This window comes from Anarhichas minor, unplaced genomic scaffold (genome assembly GCF_050575085.1).
Source record: "Anarhichas minor isolate MPS153535 unplaced genomic scaffold, ASM5057508v1 ptg000011l, whole genome shotgun sequence".
NCBI classification, from domain to species: domain Eukaryota; kingdom Metazoa; phylum Chordata; class Actinopteri; order Perciformes; family Anarhichadidae; genus Anarhichas; species Anarhichas minor.
This window is the reverse complement of record NW_027466457.1, coordinates 10,588,805-10,613,852: the sequence shown is the minus strand read 5'-3', so window position 1 is coordinate 10,613,852 and position 25,048 is coordinate 10,588,805. Positions and strand designations below refer to the sequence as shown.

At 42.8% G+C, this 25,048-nt stretch overlaps 1 protein-coding gene across 2 annotated transcripts in view; it reads right to left on the bottom strand.

Annotated features, from left to right (window-relative positions):
- Window positions 1-18,846: 18,846 nt before the first annotated feature.
- LOC142947660 (contactin-1a-like) overlaps window positions 18,847-25,048 on the bottom strand; it is a 60,052-nt gene continuing 53,850 nt past the window's right edge. For both annotated transcript variants that reach the window (XM_076089400.1, XM_076089401.1), the window contains exons 19-25: window positions 24,810-24,880; window positions 23,556-23,790; window positions 22,405-22,508; window positions 21,986-22,169; window positions 21,765-21,877; window positions 21,496-21,652; window positions 18,847-20,469 (exon numbers count right to left, since the gene is read on the bottom strand). In XM_076089400.1, the coding sequence (XP_075945515.1) occupies window positions 20,393-20,469; window positions 21,496-21,652; window positions 21,765-21,877; window positions 21,986-22,169; window positions 22,405-22,508; window positions 23,556-23,790; window positions 24,810-24,880 (941 nt within the window). In that variant the 3' untranslated portion in view covers window positions 18,847-20,392. The remainder of the gene's footprint in view (window positions 20,470-21,495; window positions 21,653-21,764; window positions 21,878-21,985; window positions 22,170-22,404; window positions 22,509-23,555; window positions 23,791-24,809; window positions 24,881-25,048) is intronic.

Here is a 25,048-nt window from a genome sequence, read left to right as displayed (position 1 = left end):
ATGGTCATTTTGAAGGCTGTAGCTTTTGTGCCGTTGAACCGTGTTGTGTTATACTGATATAATATATATATAATTTAACGGCACCACAAACTAAAGCCTCCAAAATGACCATAAAGTTGACTCAACATCTCTCTAATCAACAACTAATGAACAAAAACTGAGCATTAGAACCTTCATAAAGGTAGGATTAATTGCAGGACTGTTGCATTCGATGGCATTAGTTTTCGCTATACCTGTACCTAATAAACTGGAAACAGTGTGCATTAAACCCGCTATGTGCAGAACTTGAAAATGCCTGACTTCAACGTGTAGAGAATGTATCAGGTCATGGAGCAACAGTGTGTATTGTTTCTGCACTCTTCTGTTGTTCCAAGGACCTTTTTTAATTAGTTCTGCAAGTAATTGTTTCTGCCTATTTGTGATTTTCTGCTCATAGGATGATTATTAACAGGGCCATAATGTTGCCAGTCCGAACACTTTCACCATCACTGGCTTCCCCCGTGGCCCACTGCAGTCCTTTCATTGCGTCGGTGATTAGCCAATAGTGACCGGCCCGGAACACTCTTACTGACAGTAAGAAAGGAGATTAAAGGAAATATGAGATAATAACTTGGCTGACTTCACAGACAAACATTTGAAGACGAGCTCTTTCATCACATCATCGTACTTAAACATCAAACGAGAAATGCTAATTCTGCCACGGCTCGTTGAGTTGAAAGATGCGTCGCAATTTTCTTCGCAGACGCAGATTATGGTTTAATGTTTCCTGATCTGCTCATGATGTTTCTGTGCGCGGCCGGTCAACGCTGAGCTTATGAATTATTACAACTCGCCCCAGAGAGATGAGTGTATACATCGACGTGGGTTGTAGGAGCTTTGCATTGTGACAGAAACATGTGCTGGGAGGATAAACTACCAGCTTGCCTGGTTAAAGACAAGAAAAGAGGTTACTTACGCTTCACTCACTCTACCAGGATGCTTCACTCCAAGGCAGTGAGGCAAACTCCTCCCACAACCGCTACTGCTGTATGGAAATGCATGAAAAATAGCCCTGGATTGGCCCAGACAGCAGCCATCCATCAGCACAGTGACAGAGGAGAGTCTCCACTCCATTGTCCCCCCACTCTGAGCGTGTGAATGAAGACGGCCAGATTTTGGGCTCAGATAACTCTAACCACCCCGAGCTTTGGCCCTAGGCACATCAATCAGTAGGCGATACAGTAGCTGATCATTAGACACCCTCCCCCAGCACAGACACAAGCTGAAAGTATATCAAGCAGCCAACCCAGTGGGCCCTTAGGAGAGCTTCGCATCCAAGAGACAAGTACTCCTCACAGAGTAAACAGACTCATAAAATCCCCATAGAGGAGCCAATTATGCCAGGAACCTGACATCCCCTTGTCGTAAAAGCTACAGGAGGCCGTAACTATCGGACAGCGCGTGAAATACGGCCAGTTGTTATCACCACCCATTTGTGGCGATTAAAAGCCACCCTGGAGACCTGTGGTAGCGGGTAAGGAGGGCATTCTGAATGCCTTGCCTCACCGTATGGCAGCGCTCCGGGAGGCCTCCGGAGGGAGCTCCATGTGCCAAGCAATCCTCTCTGTGAATGCCTGATTTATCACCAGCCATCCACAGCTAATGTACCGGGCTCTCTGGCTCTCCTGGTTGGCCCATGTTGATAGAAGCTTGCTTTATTATTATCTGCACTGGCATCGACGACTGAGCAGCTTGTATTATTCATAAGATCACCCACATGTCCTCATTCAAACACGGGATACATTATGCAGAGTGCAAATGCAGGTCTGATTTATGGCCTTTTGTTGTGTACAAACACACACATTGATAAGATGGGAAAAAATATTTGAAATAATGTGGCTTCTTAATGCAGAAAAAAAAAAAAATAAGAGAGATAGACGGTGAAACTGGAATGAAAATTCTATGAGTATGCGACTAAAATGATGAATCACGCTGCCTCAGCCTCGCAAGGCAAGTTCTCCGTCCACGAGCAGCTGACTCAAGACAAAGAGAATAGCACATTATAGAATCGCTCAATATCACGCACTGAATGAGGGTGAGAAATATCATCTTATTCTCTCCACTGACATCCTCATCTGCTACCGGCCTGGTGAATTGCATGCACCACAAAACAACACAGAATTATGGACAAAAAAAACAGCATTGTCTCTGTGTTCTTTCCAGCGCGTATCGGCTCAAGCCAATTACACAGCCCTAAAAACAATAAGGAGCAAAGCTGCCTTCTGCAACTGGGGGCCAACTACTCACTTTGATTAGCCACCGACTGCTCGCTGACATCGATTTTCGCCCATGCTCTGTAGGGAGGAGGACGTTGCTGTCATTTGTATGGAAGGAGATTTCCAAAGAGAAGCCAAATCATTATCATGGAGGAAAACAATCATGCATGTAAACAAAAAGAAAGCGTGCAAATAAAATGCATACCATCGTTATTTCTCATTTTCTCTTTCTTTTGTGTCAAGCTCTTTCTTGCACACAATCAGTATCTTTATCTCCAGCCAAAACACACACACACACACACACACACACACACACACACACACACACACACACACACATATACTCACATTCACAACTAAACACCTAAAACAAAATCACTCTCATTAGTAATCTGCCAGGGTTTGAGGCTCTGATAGTCCAAGGCTATTGATTTCACAGTGCAGCAGCACTCAGCGGTCATTTGCAGTGATGAGGGAAGACAATCGCAGCCAAATTGTCCCTGGCATTTATTAGGAGGCTAAGCGGAGGAAACCAGCAAGTGAAAGTCTATTGAAACTTAATCAACAACTGGTGGAGGTTAATGGGGAGAACAACAGGCGAGTTTGTCTTGGTTCTCCCAGCGGGTCAATCAGGCCGGTGGAAGCTGTTAAACAACTAGAAATCAACACTCCAGCGTGTTTTCTATCAATAATCTATTAGGTAGTTTATTTGTGCTGATCAAAGCGATGCAACACCGCATATACACCCTCTTTCTGTGAAATGTATAACATGAAAGGCATGGCGTGCCGCTCTGCGAGCGCTATACGATCCCCTTCATACAAACGCACAGAACAGAAGCAGAGTGCATAGCTTAGATGAGTCACACTGCGAGAGAAGACGGGAGATGAGGGAGAGCAGAGCAGCACATCGGCACCAAATCCTTTCAAGTTATTGGAGAGATGGTGCTCTTCTGTGTTCGGTTGTCTTGAAGAGGTTTTCCTGTACAGAGGAAACCAGGAGCAAAGACGCACAATTCAATGCTCAGAGGGAGTACGTTTCACAAACATGTGCAAACAGACACAGGTTTATTTATGTACGTGTGCTGTTTTTCAATTCTAATTTTTATCAATTCTCACAAAATACATGGAAAAGAGCAGATTAGTTACACCACTTTTGGATTGATTTGTATGTCTTTATGCATCTAAATGTTCCTTCATGATGCAGAAAAAGAAATCCTTAATTTTGACAGGTTTCTCTTGAAAACTGTCTCAACTCAAGGCTGTTCTGGAGCTTTTGACTGCATCACATGGTCCTTATCAGCAGTTTATACAAAATAAATGGTTAAACCTCAGCCCCGCTAATAGTATATTTTTAAATTTTGACTTTTAAAAGTCTGTTTAAATAAATATTTTAGCTGGATTTTACCCATTTTTAATATTCAAACCTATTTATATATTCAACTCCGAATGATAAGTTGTCACTGAGGACCACACTTGCAGCAAAAAGGCAAAAACACAGCAAATGCACACAGCTGTCAGATGTGTAGAAAAACATCCAAACAAGTTCTCATGATGCAATCTATTCCCATCCCTCCTAATTAGTTCAGCAACTACAAATCAACAGCCTGCCAACATCTGTAGCAGGCCGCACATAAAGACTGCACACATGTGCTTTCTGCCATCTGCTGGCGAGATACCGCTGTTACACCTCCCACGTGCATTCAGACGTACAGGTTAGTTTTTGAGTAGTAGATAGTGATCTCAAGTCAGTGCACAGGAGAAATATCCACCATTGCACTTGCTTTACTCAGTTTCTTTCTATTCTGCCAAACAAACAGCACTTAATGAGAAACACATGACGTGCAAAAACAATGTGTTCTCAAAGTGGGGAGGCTGCAGCGAAGCCAGACCCAATCTGGAGCGCGGAGATGGAATCAGATTCGGTGAGAGATTGGCGTCGCTCTGTGCTGGCACGACCAGATGGAGGGCTGGTACCAACACCAGTACTGTGACCTCAACATGCTGACTCAACACCACCAGCTGTACTGTGGTCCAATAGATCTGGCTCACTGTTGGCGGTAGTTACACAACACACGCACACACACACACACACACACACACACATGCAGATTGCCATCGGCCTCCTGCTCTGCATGCTGGAGATCAATTAGCAGGAAATGAAGCAGAGTAAAAACCGACGTATGTGCCCTGCCCTGTGAAAACGCTGCAAATTCACACTCAGATACGCATTTCCAGGCTGCCACACTCTCACGTGCTCCCTTACTGATGAAGAAACGTGATTTTTGCAGTGATATTCCCTTTGAGGGAACACACCAACATTAGTTTCTCTTAAAGCATTTGCACAGGTGCTGCTTATAGAGAACCAAAAAAAATGACTTTCTTGTAATGAAAAGTCTTTGCTCTCACTTGGAGTTTGGCCACCGGCAGCGCTAAGGAGCTATGTTTTTACGAGTGGATCCCCGTTTTCTTTTTCATGTCATGTGTGTGCACCAGTATGCAGCAACACAAGACACACTCTTGCTAAATGTTTTGTTCTATTCCACAACTGGCGGTAGTTACACGCCAAGAAATGCAGCAATGCAAAAGCAAGTACTAGTAAAAAACGTTTTACGAGAAAGGAAATGCTTTTAACACTATTTTTGGACCTCAGGAACACTTCCAATCGGCTTTAAATACTGAATGTGAATATAACTTTGCAAGAAAACTAAACAGGATTCACAGTGATTACAACTGGGATGAAACTTTGACGCCGCATGTTGCAGGAAGCTTGACAATGAGCTTCTACTAAGTGGTATAAAAAAACAATATATCATGCACTTGTGAGCAGAACTATGAACTGGAGACAAAAAAAAATGCTGTGAGACTTGAAAGCGAAAATATTCAAGCGTCAAGCTTCAACCTGATAAACTCCCAAAGTGATCAAACTAATTAGTGGCATCTAATTGGCAAAACCATTTCATCTAAAGGTCAACTTGCTCTGGAGCTTTTAATAGTGTCACACAGTCCTCATTAAAAGCTGGAGTTTTCTCCGTTGCCATTGAATTGTGGGTGTTAAAACGTGCCATGATTTCTGAGAACTAATCATTAGGGCTCATGCAATGAAAGGTCTCAGTCTCACTTCTGTAACAATATGTAACAGAGCTTTGAAAGAAGAATGTTCCAGTGCATTCAGTGACTCGTGACTTATGGCTTTTCCTGTTAGACTTGAGACTCTAATTGACACTTGTTATTAGAAGATTTGAGACTTGATTTAAGTGCCTGTAAATTAACAGTGCAATCAATAAGCCCACATGATTATTTCTGAGACTTTAAATTCTGTAAATAATATAGTCAATGGTGATGAAAGGACTACATGCTGCCTACGATTTCATTTATGTGCTTGACTGGAAAAAAATATAATTTAATATGTTTATTTGAAACAATTCCTCTTAAGATATCTAAACTATTATGATTAAAACTAAGCTCCATCTGTATGAGAACAGTGATCACCATGAATATTCATACTTCTCTGCGAGCCCTTATAGCTGATTAAAAAACATCCGTCAGAGCTTCCCGTCTCAATTCCAGCAATAACACGACGGCGATGATTGGAATAGAATTAAAGAGCTCCATCAGGCTGTAAAAATAATACTCTGAGCCCGTCACTAACTAGCTCCTAAGAGGTCACGCTACAACAGGCAAACACCACTCCGCGAGGGAGCCCGCTCATTCACTGTGATGGAGACTTGAGATTTAATGCTGCTGGTAATAATAATATTATTATCATGGAATGAGTCTTTAAAACAGAAATAACGGTCCGAAAATAACAGAACAAAAGTAATATTCACGAGGTAGCGTCTCTGAAAGAGGAAGCCTATGTTTTCACGAGGTAGAAATTGAGGAGTGGCGCTTGTTATTTTGTCTGACAGGGGATCAAACAAAAGACTGTTTGTTAGGACAAGCAAGACAGGTGGTAAAATATGCAATAACTATCTTTATAGGAAAGAATTTCACTTTGTACGGCATGCAATGGAAATATTGAAATCACTGTATTGTAACATGTTTAGCCATGCTGACTGCGGCTCTAGAGATGGCAATGCTGGTTGGTCAGTGTGTCACTTTGGTATTGAAATATCTCATTGCCACGAAATTCTGTCCCAACATTCATGGTGCCCAGAGGATGAATCACAACAACTTTGGTGATTTTGAGACTTTTTAATCTGTCGCCATCATGAGGTTTACATTTGGAATTGAGCACCATCAGAATCAAAGTTTTAATACTTTGGTTTGACAAAATAAAAACCTGCTAAACCACTGACAATACCATCAGACTCAGCTGTGTGTCCAGAGCTAATTAGCTAATGTTAGCATGCTAAGATTTGCTAATTAGCAAACATGTCATGTAAACATTACACCAGCTAAACATCCACTTTATCTCACTGTGAGCATGATTGTATGCTAATGCTATCATTTAGCTCAAAGCACCACTGTGGCTAAGTGCAGCCTCACAGAGCTTCTAGCGCAGCTATAGACTCTTAGTCTTGTTCATAAATGATTCACCTGATGAAAGATGCAACTTCTAAAGAGTTGGTTCAGATACCGGGTTTTTTTTTTGTACTGTTTTTTTCCACCCAACAATGCCCGACACAGGCGAGTGTTGGCCTTCTCGAGGACATCGGAGCGAGGATTCAAAAGGGGTAGGCTTGTTTTGATCCCTTGTCTTGGCATGCGCACAGTGCCGTGCCAGTGTTTGCTAATACCCTGGACGCACCTGGCATATTACACAGGCTTATCCCTCTCCTCAACACCTCCCTAATGTACTGCACCGGTCTCCCACTGTACAGTTGTCTCCCCGACTATATGGCAGCCTCTGCCCAGATGTAATTAAATCCTAATCCTCCTGTCGACAAAAGCAGAGGCAGAGCCTTAATTCAGTTTGCAGATGAATGTGCAGTAAATACAGTCTGCAGGCATGGTGCTTTGATGACACTGCGCTTACAGTAAAAAAAAGGCCAAAGGTAATGTCACGGTCCTCTCTGACAAAGGCCATGATGTGCAGCCCAACATGATCCACAGAGGCATTTCAAACTCTCCAGATTATGTGTAATGGATTCAACAGTGTGAGGCCCCAGTTTTTTATGGGTTCAGGCTTAACTACAATAAACGTGCGGACAGCTCTGGCTGCTACTCCAGCTTGTTTTATGTAATAGTGACCACGACTAATGAAAGTCTTTGATTCGTTGACTGTTATATAATGATATGACAGTACAGTAATAATACATGCCTTATCTCGCAATGTTAACAAAAGGGAAAAATAACTAATTGAGATCCGTTCTTCCTTGGCCCATGCTACAACCTTCTCACACGGTCTCACACTCAACTCGTAGAATGCCAACAGTTGTTAAGCGACCCTCTGTGTTTGATACCAAAAGCACAGCACTTTCAATTAACTCCACTGTAAACCCACCTGCATCAACATTAGACGGTCAAAGCAGCTGACGTAGTATAAAGAGCCAGATAGTCCACACGGCGCGAGATGGAGGGGAGCTGGATGGGTCAAACTAATACAGGAGACAGCTGTTTGTGTCCTGTGCCAATCTAAACGTAAATGTCAAGGAAGTCGTTAGTCACGCGAGTCATTAGACACCTGAATTCATTCACGTTAATTTCAACCCCACTCTATTCCTAAACCCAACTACGTGGTTTGATTTCCTAAACCCAACTTCCTGTGAAGACGGAGGTTTATTGTGAAGAGACACTATGCATGTATTGAGCTAGAGAGGTACCATGTTTGACCAAACGTTGGTAATTGACAAGTTGGGAGCAAGAATGTGCTGACCCTTCCACCAAGCTCCATGAAAATCAAGCAAGGGCTGGGTGACATGGAGAAAATCAAATCTCACAATATTTTTGATTTTCTCCTTAACATGAGTAAAGTGGATATTATGACTAAGAGGGAAACGGAAAATAATAGAAGAGCTAAAGCAGTCTGATAGGTTCAGAGAATTAAATCACTTCACTGTAATGCTGTAACACTTGCGCCATATTATGATATGCAAAATCAAAGATGATATCTTGTCTCATGTCACAATATCAATATGATTTGAATATATTGCCTAGCCCGAAATAAAGCCGGTCGTTTTTCCGTAATCCTGCTGCCAAACAAACAACAAACCTTGGTGGAAGTAATACATAAATACATAAAATATCTACTTAAAGGAGCTTTAAAGAGACTTGGTCATATTTACCCTGGTTCTTTAAAAAAATATACTTGAGATTTTTATTGATTAACTATCAAACTGATTATTAGAATACTTGATCACGAATAACTGTCCCGTGAGACACGCACTGGCCATGTTGAGTTGATCTTGGTAGTCGCCCTGTGGAAGGTCTAGCCACAACTTCACCTCATTTACACACTCATTACAAGCTGTGCGGAGAACCCTGATGATGAGTGATGAGTGGCCACTGCTGTGTGTGTGTGTGTGTGTGTACACGTGCAGCTGGTTGTGTACATGTGTGCACATGCTGACTCAAGGCTTTTGCTGTAATCTCCCTGTAACAGCTGTAGGTTAAAGCCACCACATGTTTATCAAGACTAGAGGGGAAACCAGTAGGTCCGTGAGAGTTCAAAAGGCATCAGGTCACTGACTAACCAAACCCCCCCCAGTGGTGGTAAAGATGGGAACAGAGGGGGCGATTTAGACTGGACCGCAGGTATTTAGTTGGTGAATCAACTTCACAACAAGCCATTTTCTCATCACACAAAGAGACAGACGGGAGCGTTTGGTTGCACGAGAGCCCTTTTGTGTACAGTGGAGCTTTCCGTGACGTCATTTATAAGAGGTATACATCATGTGTGCCAGCTGTGCATAATAAGTGTGTGTGTATCAGAACAGTGCATATATATATATATATATATATATCACAAATTTCTGTTTCTTTTGCCCGAGTATAAATAAGCAGCTACATGTACGCAGTGGGATTCCTACCACACAAGGAAGTGACCTGGAAAGTTCATCAGTTTCTATTCAACCTCCCAGTTTACGGCCTCTTTGACACGAGGCTTCTTTTTTTTTTTCCCCAGATGTCGGCTGATGAATCCTGAACTCGTGGCTCTCACTATAGAAACGCAGCAGAGGGCGGTGGGCTACAGTCATTAAGGTGTGAATAAAGCCAAGCGTTCTCCTCCTGGATAACCGAAATGATGAATCGCTCCCGTCACCGAGTGCTTCCTGCAGTACACCCGAGACCCGGAGCCACAATATAAGACTGAGCTGCAATACATGAACATCTGCTCAAGCCTTGTTCCTGGGAAAACACGCATAGAAACTGTCCGCAGATACTCAGATAGAAAGGTCGATACTGGGACCACATTGTAACAGAGAAGCAGGCACATGCGTACACACACACACACACACAAGCACACAAATGAAGTTTGTCCACCCCATTTACATGAATGAGGTAAGAGTAAATACAAGAAACACCTCAACAAAAACTGACCGTTATAACCTTCATAAAGAAAGTATGTACTGCTGGCTGCATTAATATTAGCTCGGTGTATCTAATAAACCAGCAACACAAAGGGGCTGCTGTGTACTATGGTTGTATATTTCACTCAGCAGATGTTTTCAATGAAGCCATCTTGTTTGACATAAAAGTGTGAAAATAAAATCGGTTCATCCGAGCTCAGGTTTTGATGATTTACTGTCCAAACTCCCACAGACCAAACTAACCAACATCCCACTGACATTCAAAAGGGGGCCTTTCAGCAGGTAGGGACAAATTTACCCAGAGTGCTCCTCTTCTACGAGCGTGGTGGTCTTTAGCGGAACGGTTTTCTTTTTCACACCTCCTGCCTAAAACAACAGACCTGGGCTATTTAAGTAAATACATGAAAACACACACAAACAGATGTTCACAGCTAAGGACAAAACCCACAAACGGTGCATGATTTACTCCACAGACACTGCTCTTGGTTGGCACAAATCCACAGCCTTGGAATCTGGAATATCCTAATCTCAACATCTGCCTTATTAGCAAACACAGGCACATGTCAAGAACTTTGGAAAAACATATTGTTTGGCAAAACGACACCTGAAACTTGAACTAAATTAATTCCTATAAAAATGCATGGAGATAAGAAAGAGCAAGACATTAAACAAGAAGTCTAAATGCTGCTAAAGAGGCATTGAGTAATGACGTGCTTATCTAAATTGAATTCATTTTAACTGATATAAATCTAAATTAATGCAAGCTGAAGTTTGTTTTCGCTTAGCTTAGTGTGTGTGGAATTGGAGAGGAAATAGGAAATGGTGATCAGGGCGGTCCCTGTCTAGCAGGCAAAGGATAAACAGCTGCCGTGTAAATTCCGGGGCAAATGACGTCCCAAACAGAGCAGAACAGGTAGAGAAAACACCTCCAGAGGGTTAAAGCACACAGGACATGACCACCATGTATTCAAGCTGAAGCTGAAAGGGACTGTTGGATCGACTCAATTTCCATATCCACCAATCCCATTTTCTTGATCCGTCAGCTGTGAGGGAAACAGACAGCAAGCAGTAAACCAATGACTTTATGCCATTTTATCTGGATACAAGCGTTCCATTTCTTCCATTTTCGGCAGAGTGCTTTGGAGAATTGGAGCACAAGGACTATAAAGCTGTCTAGACGAGCAGTAAAAAGATGTGTACAACAGTGCGCCCAACTGATTTGGCCGTTAGACATCTGCCTTTGTTTGCAGCAACGTATAAAAATGTTTTTTCCATATTTCTCAAGTAGTTAAACTTGATCCCCCCCCCTCAACCACACAAATGTCCAACTTCAATGAGAAAAAAAAAAATGTATATTCACGAGTTTAGCATTTTATTTCGGGGCTCAGTCGGTGCAAGAAAAGAATCAAATCAACTGACATAAAAGCCGAGGTCATAAATCCATCTTTCCTCTTGTCGCCAAGCAATCTTTTCTTGCCATCTTTTGTTATGGAAGCAAACAAACTGGCCTGCTTTCATCCCCGACTGTCACGCAAGATTGGATTTTGATGAGACCGATACTCGAGCTGTGTACTATTTGCTCCTTGCTTTCCCCCTTTCTTTTCTCTTGATCTGAACAAAAAGCAGAATTACCTGAAGCTGCTGAGCTCACTCTCACACAGAGGGGGAAAAAGGCCTTGGTGTTTCTGCCCTTCGTTCAAATGTCACAGGCACAGTTCGGGTCAGTAAAATAGATTTTTTTTTTTACCCTCCTGTGCAGTAGACACTTTCTACAGCTCTGGTAATGGACGATGAAACGAACGATCCGTTTCCTTAGTTTCCGGACTGACTTCAAGTTTAGGATTGGGAGGATGTTTGCTGCAGACAAGAGGGAAAGTGGGACTGTTTTACCTCAACTGCGGTTTCATTTGTGTATTCATCTGGTTTGAATCAAACATACGGGAGACAACTGTATGTTTTTGCAAAGGTGACTAATCCTGTTACCGTTTCAATGTTGTGCTTCCATTATCCCTTTTCAACGTAGCAGAACAGGCTGACTCACACACGGCCGGCGACTGTGTTCAACTGTCGGGCCCAGTGAACAGATCAGCTGGATCTAGAGCAGTACATCTCTAAAAAGGTGCATGGGAACACATGCTGCGATTGGCACTCAGTGACAGTCTCTGTGTTTCTCTCCTTTCACACACGTTACTGAAGCAGCTCTCAGCAAGCTGTTTCCTGCAGCAGCCATCAGGTTCATTGACAATAAAGAACAACTGGCATCTGTGGAACTGCGTAAGTTGTTGGAGCCACTTCAACAATACACTCAAAGGCTTCTTTGTTCATTTTTTTCACAATAATGTCATTGTCCACAAACCCATCAGGCAAGATGTAACTCAATTAATTAAGCCAATCGGAACATCAATGGACGGTTTGCTAAACGCGTCCCCTGAACAACGATTGTCCTCATAACTAATCATAACTTAGCAACGGTAACTGGACACGGCAGGCCTGTAAAGCTGTAAAAGGATTTCCCCTAATGGTGGAGGGGCGTGAATGGATCTGTAGTAAGACCGATACTCAGCATTTATAGAGTTTGGAGGGTGTTTTTTTAGCTTTCCCAAAACCAAAACACAAGTAGCAATTGTTAGGAATGGAATAAAAATGTCTCTCTGCTTGTTCGTAAGCTGCAAACTTCCGCATTCCCAGCTTACATACATACACACACACACAGCAGCAAGCAAGTGTACCTCAGAAGTCAAGGAGCATATCTTTAACGCTACTACATTGGTTTGTGCGGTAGAACTGGCACAATTGTGAAATCTGCTGGCTATAGTTGAGAAACCTGTTTTTTTATCTACCTGCCGGAAATCACATTTCCCTTTAACATTGCATGTGTGCCATGCCAGTACGGAGGGCGTGACCGACGTAACAGCAGCTAAAGGGCCAATTAGAGTTTCCAGCCACACAAAGGGACCTTGAACGGGACGATCCATAACTGCTACCGGGGGTGTTTACTCGTCATCCAACTCTGTTGTCCGTTACAGACAGAAAGCCCATTAATCTTTTAACAAAGTGGAATTCTGCTAAACTGTAAAACTCCGTTTGATGAACTGCAAACCCCAGCTCTCCCAAAGTGTTGGAAAACCCATTTGGAAAACGAAAGAAGAAAAAGGCACAGTGAGAAGACTATTAAAGAGGCATTACAGTGGAGACGTTGGACCAAAGAGATTAAAAAAAGGAGCTGAAAATAGATGCTTGCTGTGTTTCTGCCCAGCACAAGCAGAGGAGAGTGAACCGTTTTCCACATTCATCAAAAGTGAGTCTGTTGCACTCACAGCATGCTGTAGGCAATTGGAGAGATCCTTTACGTGACCGTCCCCTCGGTTAAACCCATCCACCCTCAGCAGCAGCCCAAACACAACACACTCTGTGGCTGGAGGGTGATTTACACAAACGTTCAGGCTATACCTTCTGAGCTTTCTGAAACAGCTAGATTTAGATTTGCCAGCCACATGGGAGAGGTTTAATAAACGATTCCCTGCAATAACAAAGATTGTGGAGCAGTTAGAAAGCCGTGTCCACGTAGTTCAGCCCATCATCATTACATGCACCAAACACATTACGCAAAAGCACAGAAGCAAATGATGTTTAACATTTAACACAAGCTGTTAACACCAAAAGACAGTTTTTTTTTGTTCTTTAGTCATTTTTCATTCTGGCGTGACTACAGCAGGCATGTGCAAAGTGTCCATATGGGGCTCGAGGCAAAGAGCACCTCGAGAAGATGCTCACTCACATCCTGTTTGAATAAACTACAATCCATAAGTTGCATTTAATGTCATTGAATTGTCTCCGAAGAAGTTTTGGTCCGTTTTTTCTTTTGCCAGTGAGGATGCAGTGATACTAAGTGAAATGTGATACGGTGTTGTGACCTCAACACTACACAGACAAGGACATCAGATCAGCTGGGACCCGAAGAAGACGAAGAAAAGGACAAAGACCACTTTAGAAGGATTTCTCAAGTCACACAGGACGGACACAAAACAAGTTGAAATTCAGGACGGATTGCTCCACAGAGGTCTGTGGCAAAAGCTGCAATCACAGCACAGAGGTTATCACGTATATTACTTGCAAACATATACACCGACTACAAATATATATATATATAAGCTAAAATATTTACAAATCCAATTCAATAAACACACATTATCGCTGTGCTTTTTTAAAAAAACACCCAAATCCAAATCCTAATATCAACAACATTTGGGAAGTGTTTCACCAACAGGGATTCTGACTGCTGCTGCTTTTTGGATGAGCACAACCGAGCTTGTGATCTGACAGCTTTATGAATGAGCCATGATAAATGTCAGTGTTTCCAGCAGTAAAGAGTACAGATGAGCTGTGAGAGTGTGTTTCTCTTCTTACCTCAGGTGCTTGGAGCTGCTCCTGTGGCTCTTCCTCTGCACGTGTTGCTGTGTCTGATATCTGGCTCTGCGTGCCATCAGTTGTCTTCGCATCTCTCTAAAACCAGCCAACAAAACACAGAAGTGTGTTAAGTTTATCTGCCGTGTTTTTGCTGTGTACGAGTACGACATCCAGTCTTGACTCAAAGTTTTAAAAAAAACACCAATCACACTTTTCCATCCCAATTAGCATACGGTTGTTGCACCCCATGCTCGCGTAAAACACATCCCTCTCACCTTGTAGTACCCGGCGACCTGCTCTGCGATGCTGTTGATGTGCAGCATGTATTGGTGCAGCCTGCGTTGGTACCTCAGAGCCGACAGCTGGGCCTCGTTCTGCAGAGTCGACACCTGGGCCAGCAAGGACTGCTCCCTCCTGTTCCACCTGAGCCTCGCCATCCGGGTTTCGTGCTCCAGAGCGGTGCTCCTTTCCTCCAGCGCGTCGGTGACCGCGCGGAGCGCGTCCACACAACGGTGGTCCCCTTTGTCGAAGTCCTCGCCGGACAGCAGGAGCCTGCATCCTCTCTGGCAAACACCTTCAGCACGGTGACCCGTCTCCGGCTCGGTGTGTGACTCCATCGCGCCTGTGGTTCGAAACTTGAAAGAAGTTTTGGCAATCAGCGCACATAGTTTGCGCTAGGCAACTTTTACCGTGCGCCACAAGGAGACGGGGGGGGGGGGGGGGGGAGTTGCGTTACAAGTGTGAACGCATGGAAGCGTGCGCTAAAAGTTTGTCTGCGCCGCTCGCGCTGAGCTGAGAGGGGCAGCGCCACTTCTCACACATATGATGAGATGTTGCTCTGAGGAGAAAACTTCTCCCCGCTGACGCACTCCTTCTCTCTCTCTCTCTCTCTCTCTCGCTCTCTCTCTCGCTCTCTCTCTCTCTCTCTCTCTGGTCAGTGTGTTTTTCCTGCTGTTCACATAAACTGATATCATGTGTTTGACTTTAGTTTGACGTCAGGTGTAAAGGCATCTTTACGCTCTAGTGGTGTTTTTCGTGCAATTTATTAAAGACATCAATCTTTGTGCGCAGAGATTGGCGCTGTGCACTTGATGTGTGTTCTAAAACCTCTCCAGCAGAGGTCGCTTATTCCCTTATATACTCTCAAAGGGGTTACTTAGCAACAGATCCCTCAAATGTAACAGTCCCCATCATGATTGGCGTTATCAGTGGGGTTTTATTGTGCCTCATCTTAACCCCGTTAAATGAATTCAGTCTGCCTCTGTTACAGGTTCTGCAGTGATGACATGTCAGGGGAACTTGTCTCAGGGGGATGATGGTCCTTCGGTGGTTAAACCCTCGGCTTGAAACACAATATCTGCACGGAGACCTTCACTAATAAAGCCTTCCTGCATGAGTCTGGGCCGGCCTCGCTGCCTGACACAGCATGACATACTGCAGGCCTCTCAGAGAGGGCGTCACGTTTCAGCTCTCCCAGAGCAGCAGTCTGGTTCTAGTCTGCTGTGCACCACTTTAAAGTATGTTTTGTGTTGTCTGAGCTGTCAAAGAACAGGTGTAGAATTACAAAGACAATAGCACAATCTGTCCTGGGACTGCACACCTGTCTGCCAAAAGACACGCACAAAGAGGAGCATGTTTTTCCTCATGGCAATCACTGCAGATGAAATAGTAGCTCTTGTATTTATGATTTGATATTAAATTAAATTATTTTTAAGTCGGCTGTCAGCAAGTAGCTATATTTCCAGAACAGTTTATAGTGTGGAGGATGGGATCTGGAGGAGCAGTCAGACTCAACCAAGCAGCTGCCAGGGTAACAGTGATTGCGAGGGTGTTTTTGGGGTAAATTGTTACTCAGCCACCTGGGATCAGAGCTATCACACAGGCCGTATGCTGGGACCGATAAGCCACCGACACTGAGAAGTTATCTCTGTCGTTTGTTTTCTTTGTGAGCTGACTTCAGTGAATTACCATTAAGAGCCCTGATTGAAACGGAGAGATGGCCTAAAGCTCAAAAACAATCAGAAATGGGATTGATTTGGCCTGACCTAATCCATGAAGAGAAGTGATATCAATCTACTTTTCATCTGCACACAACTCCAACAGCTGTTTCTGCCTGAAAAGCCAGACATTGACAGAGTTGGCCTTATCTGTAATGGAGGACAGATTGAAAGGCTTTCTCTGACATGTTTGGTACCGGTAAATAATAGCCGTCTCCTGGAGACAGATATGGTTCTAATGAAAAGGAAAAATCGACTCATAAATTCAACACTTGTTGCAAATGCTTGAGTTGATAACGGAAGACATACTCATAGATTATAAATGGAGCTCTAGTCTCGTGTTTTTGCTACGTGAGAGCTGAAGCACTGAATGTGTCACACGTCCAGTCTAAAGTTACAGTCATACAATACTTTAATCCCAAAGCACTAATGACTGGTGGGGGTTGTTTTTTTTTTCAACAAAGCTTCCTTTTTGCAGATTTTTTTTTAAATTTAAATCCACCTCAGGAGTGTGGGCACATCTAAGAGCAGAGGGAAAAGCACCTGAGACCACCAGTTGTCCGACCCCAGTGGAGAATCTGTCTGGATTTGATAACACTTCTTACAACCTTTGACACATTTGCTTTTCGGTGTGTGTGTGTTTAAAGTGAAACTGTCTGGAAATATTCTCCCGGGGTGTCTGCATTGCTTTGGCTTTCATGGACGGACTTTCGATGTAGAAGTAACATCACTATTTCAGACTCAATTCATAATTCATTCAGGCTGACTCGCTGCGAGCTAAAACCTTTAACTGGGACTTTCTCATGACATTTTCAGTCATCCGTCCTTCACAAATCCACAAACTTTATTCAGTGCAAATCAATATGATAAAGATCATGTGACGTGATGCAAAGCTCAAGACGGGCTACTCAATGGACCCGGTGGTGAGATCTTCTCTTCTCAACTGCTCAAGAATTCACTTTGGACCTCAACTCCATCTGCTGTTGAAGATCATGTGATATGAACGAAAGCTGCTAAACTAAATAGTGGTGAGATTGTGTTTCCACGACTAATATTGTTCTTCAGAGGTCTATCATAAGCATCATGCATCTGTTTAAGCTCCTCATCTGTATATTCTTGTTCATTATAACAATAAAAATGGCATTTATGGTTGGTGTAACATACTGTGTTCAAATTAAAATTTCAGATTGAGAGTCAAAGTCATATTTGAGACATCTTTATCCTGAACAGTGACGACAACCTTTTGCTTATGGTGGAGTGTTTCCTTATGAACTGTTGTGGATCTCACAGGTGTTTTACTCTTTCATTCCAATTTCTCATCACCGTGTCAATCAACTTGTTCCCAATGACTTCATATCATTGTTTTCTATCTTTCTGTACCTTTAATTTGTGCTTTTTAAAAATACAAATGTATTAAAGGCCCAAAAGTGCTCAACTGCAGCTCTGTATATTTTCACTTTACACAGTATGGAAATTTCCTGTAACTTTCCTAAAATAAAAGTAATGTTTTTTTTCTTCATATGACATTTATTACAACACAATTGTTTTGAGAAGAGATAAGTTACAATTTTTACTATATGGTTGTTTCTTATTAGCATACGGTTAGGTATTCCTTGTATGTAAACAATGTTGGTACCGCAACCAGCTCCAACATTAAAGTACCGGGTACAGATTTATATTAATGCATTCTTTATAAAGAGATGACAAGTTGTATCATATCAATTAAGACTTTAAATAGAGAGAGGAGCCATTTAAGTTTAACCAGTACTTCTAATTATTACATTTTCCTGATAATTATACACTTTAACTTTAATCTTGTCAATGTAATGGAATATTTCTACATTGTTGTTTTGCTACTTCTTCCACCATGGACTGTAAACCTCAGACAGACACTGTCAGTGTTTAGCTGCTCTCACACTCACAGTAAACTCAGTGTTGAGCACTCATGTCAGAAAAGTTACAGCAAAAAAAAAGAAACACCAGAGCACTTTAATAGTTAACTACACTTTTATTGTATCTTGTCCAGCCAATGAGAGGTTCCAGTTTCATCCCTCACAAGTCCAGCGAAGCACTGAACGTCCAGCAAACAACCAAACATGTCGCCACTGCCACCAGTGATGCTATCAGATCCTCACCATGCTCTGGACTGCAGCACCATTTCTGACCTTGAATGAGTGAGATTCCTTTTGTCAGTTTAATACTCTCTCTAGAATCCTCTCCCCAAGACTTCATATGAAATGACTGGCTTAACGTAACTTAGCAGCTAATGCACACACTAGGCTACACTGTCTCTGACGTAAAGGGATGTCACTCAGGAATGGAATGTGTTTCATATGAAGCTGAGAGGTTGACAAGTTGCGATGATGTTGATTTGTTGCAAAAGTAACGTACCGCTTCGTCTCCAGTGTCATGCATGATAGAATGTAGAGCCGCTGCTTCTTCCAAAACGTCAAAAGTTCAAGGCATTCATGCATTTGGCAACTCTTTTCTATGATTTGTCGCATGAAGGAAAACTGGGAAAAGCACTTTGTGGTGGATGATGATATAGTCACAATGTAGAAGCATGGCCACCATCAGTCACACAAGAAATGACTTGGAGGAATTCAAAAACGCAGCGTTTCTTCTCTTCCATTCGAGGGAAATAAACTTTTGAAACTGTCCAACTAGAGGTGGATCATGACATACAGATATGATAATCATAAACAAAAAAACGACAACAGTTGATAATGTTTATATATCTCTGATCACATGTTAATAAAAAGACAAAGAAAATGCAGTGGAAAAACGTTTCGATGGGCTCTTGCCCCTGACACCGGATGGCTTTGCTTCTCATCTGTTTATGCCAGATAATTCAAAATGAAATTAGCTTACTGTTATAGGAGCTAGGCAAGTAGTCTCATTAGAAAATATAAAGTAGCCACAGATGAATCATTCATTGCACGCTTATTGAAGGGCACGAGCGTCGCTATACCGTTCACCGTAACCGTTAATAGTGACTCTCACACAAATCCATTAAGGAGTGAGATGAGGTGAAAATGTTTACACAAAATAAAATGCCAACATTCTTTACAAAGCACCAGCTGGTACCACGGAGGTCCTAATGATACAGTCAAAACAAAAGTTTTTTTTTTTTTAGTTTAGGTTTAGTTCAGCAATGACTCAGATGTTGTGGCAAAGCATTGATCACTGCACACTTATATACTACATGTGTATAATATTACCAGAGGTGACAAGCACTAACAAATAACCGCTGTCACACGATGTTTGCTGCAGCTCGAAACATTTGAAACTGTCTGATATGTTGTTCAGTTTTACTTCCTGCTTTTATGGTTTGCTTTACATTCAACTTTGCAAATATGGATCCATGTGCCTAAACTCCTAAACACTTATGATCCATTTCAGACTTCCCTTCCATGTAACAATGTTGACATGCACACACTATGAAAGTGGTATTCTATCAGTAGAGCTCGTGTTATGATTTGTAAATAAGCATAGATTGCAACCCAATCTATTTCTCTTCAAATAACATCCATAGTTTATTAGATAGCAAAAACAATACCATTTATTATTGGATATATTATTTCAGCATGACATAAATTGCTCTTTCCTCTCTGATGTTTGTTGTTAAAAAGCAAGTATGAAAGGATAAGATTTGCTTTGACTGTATCTCTGTAACAAAGGGTGTGCTTCATTTTAAAAAGAAAATAGAAGACGATGCCACTGAACTGCAAGAAAGACATAAAGATATTTTTATAAACTCGTACACTTATCCTTCACAGCGACCTGTTTACTATGGAATGCACTGTAGGATAGCTTCTCCTTAAATATCACAGATCAAATGAAGCCCACATTTCTGAACAAACAGCAACTTCATATATGTAAGAAAGGTCGGCTTCATGATGTAGGTAGACTTAAAGTGTAATGCTCACACTTTCAGTAATGATTCATTTTAAAACAAGTTATTGTGAAAGATAAGTTCAGTTATTTATATAAGGCATATTTAAAAAGTTGACAGAACTCCTTTGACACTCCTCCAAAGAGGCCTTTTGTGGATAAATAAGGGATGTCTTTGTCCATTTCCAATTTTTCCATTTCTGTGTCTATTTTCACAAACATATTCCAGAGGGGACGAGCTGGAATATGACGTCCCGGGTTACGGGGGTGGAACCAAAAGATTGTGGAAAGAGTCCCAAAGTCGTCATAGGCGTCAACCTATAAAGAGTCTCCTTCACGGGAAGTGACGACAAAGATGGCGCTACATTCAGAGGTTCAGGCAGAGGGGAGCCACCAGGAGCAGGGAGAGTACGCTGAGAGACGGGGCGGACATGACACCTCCACCTGGGAGACACAGAAACAGAGGTATGTCAGTTTTTGCTTAAAGAACACCTGAACCGACGGACAAATTTGCTGTTGCTTTGAGGAAAAAAACATTTTGTCCCTCGAGTGTCCAGCTCTCATCCATCAAACTAAAGACCATGTTTGGTGTGTGAAGTGTGATATTATACCCCATCTGTGTGGAGATCACCCTAAATGCCCCTCCATTTGTCAATGCCCTGCATTTGAAATCCCCCACGGCTTAAATTCCCGGGTCTGTGAAATCAAGCTGTCAGATGGGTCTGGACTGAGCGATAAGGGATAAGGAAAACCACGGGAGGGGTTTCCTCTACTCATCAAGATCAATTACAGAGGCTTAAGGCCTCCTCCATCCAGTCAGCCTACCTGTCAGTCCATCAGCCAGTGAGGGGATCGAGTCAGGGGGCTATCAAGGCTTTAGTCACGGATCGTAAGGTTTCCCATCTTAGCCCTCCAATATAAGGTATGAAACCTGAAGTGTCAGCTCTGCTTTGGCCCATGGGAACCCCTCTAGCTGTGACAAATGATAACCCACCGCCAACTTTCAACCTGGCATAATCTCACTAGCAAATGGCAGGCCAGGAATGAACCGTCACAGTGTGTCACCTCAGCACTATGGATTTAAAATGAGGACAGATGACTGAAGGCTTTCTTTATTTTTCGATCCCCTGATGGAACTAAACCTGGGTGAAAACAGAACACAGTCGTATTTTTCTCTCACTCACTAAATTCGATGAACACTGAAATCATTCAGTGTTCATCGAACAGAAAACACAATTAGTGTAGTAAGAGGATACATCTTTACTAAAAAGAAAAAAATGTAAACACTGAATAAAACTCAGGCACCTAAATTGTACCATAACCCTCCAGAGGTTGCTTTTTGGTTAATTTTGCAGACTTTCTACGCATTCATACCCAAAACAAGTATCATGAATGTTTTTCAAAATACTACATTACACTATTCAGAATTGTTAATGAAGGGGACAAGTAAATGGTGGATTCTCGTGTTACCTGTGATGCTGATTTGTGCCACAGCCCCGTCTCCCCCCTCTGATTGCGCCCGGACCTCCACCACATAGATCTTATTTACGTACAGGGGAAGGTCTATGTTCCGCTTGGTGGTTGTGTACAGATCGCCTTGGGAGTGGCCCTGCTCCCTGTACAGCACCTAGGAATACACACACACATCATCTATAAGGTACGTAAGGTGCCCAGCAGCTACTGCTTCACTTCAGAGAGGTTATGAATAAGTGTAAAAGTAAATGTAGAACTGTACTCACTTTATAACCTTCTATTGATGACTCGTTAGCAAGTGGTTTCACCAGTTCCCAGGCAATATTTACATACTGGCCCTTCAACTTTTTACCAAGTATTTTGGGAGCTCGACTTGGAGCTGTTAAAAGAAAGAAAAGGGGTAATGAATAACAAGTATATTAAAATGACTCGTGTTGCCGTTACCCATGCATATCCCTGGACCAAACCGCTTTAAAGCACAACATACGGGGTCTCTTGGTGTGGATCTGGAGGTGATCGCTGGCCGGACCGTATCCTGCAGAGTTGTAGCCCCGGACCTCAAGAAGGTAGTGGGTGTCTGGCTTCATACCCTCCAGCCTGGTGTGGTTCTCACTGCCGGGTACCACCACCCTCTGGGCCTCACCTTCACTGTCATTCCTCCAGTACTTCACCTGGGACACAGATGGACAGAGGTGAGATGCCTAGGATCCAACACCAGCTTGGTGTGCACATCTTGCTTTTACAGCACTTTCAAGAACTGATTTAAAGCAGGAGGAAGGGGAAAATGTCATAAAAAGCAAAGTAAATAAGATGAAAAATAAATGAGAATTTGAGAGAAAAAAATGACAATTATCTTTAGAAGAATTGCCTATTATACACTTCATATATAAAACATTTCCCACTGACCTGGTATCCATCTATATTGCTCTGGGAGAGAGGCAGCCACCACACGACGGCGTCCGTGGCAGAGAGAGCTTTGCCGTCAACCCTTACAGGAGCTTCAGATGGAGCTGATGAAGACACAGAGTACAGTTCGGTAAACAGGTTGCAGTAAGAAAACCCATTTTCCTAGAGTCCATCAGAGCCAATCTTCATATTGACCACGCAAAACTCCGACGTAGCATATTTTATATGTATGAGCATATTTTGCGCTAATGGAGCCATGACCATAAACTATCTAGTGTTCATTTTGCTGTGTCTCTTGGCCTTAATGATACCATTTTTCTCTCAGCGCTGCTCAGGCATCATTTTAGTAATGTGAATTAATCACTATACGGTACAAGGGAGGTGACACAAATCTCTCTTGGCCCACATTCCTTCACTGGGCACTCTGACACTTTTCCGTGACTTATTGGGCAGTTTTACCCTTTGAGTATAGGCTGCCCCTGCCAAGAATCTGTCCTTGAATGTTAAATTGTCACGCTGGCCCTCTAACCAGCAGCCCATCACGTCACAGTCATTGTGTTGCACAAAGCAACAAATGCACAAAAACAATACCGCGCAACCAGCGTGCAGACGAATAGGAATGGTCACAACCCTGGAGGCAAAGTGCTTCTGCAGGCTGAGCTATAAAGTCAGAGACACTCAAACAAACGGCCAAGGGGTGCATCTCTGTAACCCATCACGTCTGGGTCCCCGGTGGTTATCTCCACTGTCTGTCAGTGGAAGTTAATAACTAGGCTAAATGCTTTGCATCCTTGGGCGAATTATCAGCTTTCTGGTTCATGCTACATAGATCATGGTAATCCCCCCGCGAGGGAAGACGGAGAGAGGGGAAGATAGGTTCACTTTCAAGGGGTATTAAAATTCCTCACAGCTATACATGAGAACTCCTATTAAATGAGTCCTACTCCATTGAAAACCCTGCTCGTGATAAGTAGCTGACACTGACAGATTGAAATAGCAGAGTGTTGGCATATTGAAGAACTCCTCATTCTCTGTGTTACCGAGAAAACAGAAGCAGGTTGATCTGTGACATGGTTTTGAGATCAGTTTGCCACATTTTCCCTTTTTTTAATGCTTCAGCGTTGAGAGCTGCAGATCTCTTCAGTGCTTACCGTCCTGTGCAGAATAAATGGAGGCTGTTAGGCTGAAGGGTCCCTCTCCTTTGCTGTTGAACGCTTTGACTTTGACTTGATACTCTGTCATTTGAGGGATGGAGGAGTCTTTGTAGACGTAGCGCTTGGCCTCGGGGTCAGATACTGTCACCCTCATCCACTGGGATCCATCTTGTGGTTTGAAGGCCACAATGTAGCCAAAATCAGGCCCGTAGTAGTACTGTGGCTGGACAGGCTGATGACAGAAACATCAAACATTACTTTAATGTGGCAAATGTTTTATCTAAAACACCTCTCAAGCCTGCGTATCCCTAAGGTGAATTAAACGTAATCCGTCAATCAATATCATTCACTTATGCTTGTGCTGTATACTAGGATTAACAGCAAGACTCAAAAAAGGACAATTCCACTTATAGTGTTGGGTAAAATGACTGCATTCTGTGAGTGATACACAAGAGTTTAGAGTTGTGACACTTTGCTGGCTCGTCCCTCTTGATCTGTCCTCACGCCTCATTTCCTTTGTTGGCACACTCTGGCTTTATTCTCATCATCATATTTCCAGTAAGACATGCCTGCACTTAGGCACCGCGAACCTATCTCTACACGCAACGCCTCATCCTCCAGCTGCTGGAGAACTGAGAAGCCAATGCTTCAGTCAAGCTAAAGGCAATTTACCTATGAGAGCTAATTCATCAACGGCTGCAGCGGGGAAATAGAAGATAATGATTCAGTTCAGGCATTGATTTTTGTTGATAGTGATTGTTTTTGTTTGGTGTGAAGTATGAGACTATTCAATGCTTCAGTTCCTCTGCTCATCTGTTGATGTACTACGTTGTTGTGTTCCAAAGTGACTGGAAACTTATCAATGGCTCACTTTAAATTCATGGACCACTTTTATTTTGTATCGTCAAAATTATGGCCCATTTTACCAAAACATTGATCAAAGTTGAAATAAATGCAACTGGAGTGATGAGCGTGTGACGATCCATTCTCTTTCTTTTTTTATGTCTGCCTGTGAGTCAGCACCTCACTGGAATAGATGTGCGTTTTCCCCTCATCGTTGAAATGTCTGTTTATTTTTCATTGTTGTGGCATGTTATTTCTTTCCTCTGTGAAGCAACAGTGCTCTAAAGGTTATTATTGTCACTAGAAATTGAATACATTCTGACTTAGAATTAGCTCGAGGTGAGATAAGGGCGGCATGTCTCCTTTCTGTGAGCTTTAACATGAGCCCTGTGGAAGGTCCAGACCTACCGTCCACGTGACGGTCAGCTCTCTGCTAGTTCCTCCACCGCCACCGACGTCCGAGGGCGCCACCACAGGAACTACAATGAGACAGCAGAACTCTGAGCCCACATGCTAAGAATCCACACAAACATCGCCAAACCCACACAGGCTGTAACCTATCCCTGGCAGCAGTACTGAAACATCCTTCCTCTGCAAATACAATATCGATGTCTTGACCTGTGCCAAATGCAACACCATTATGTCAA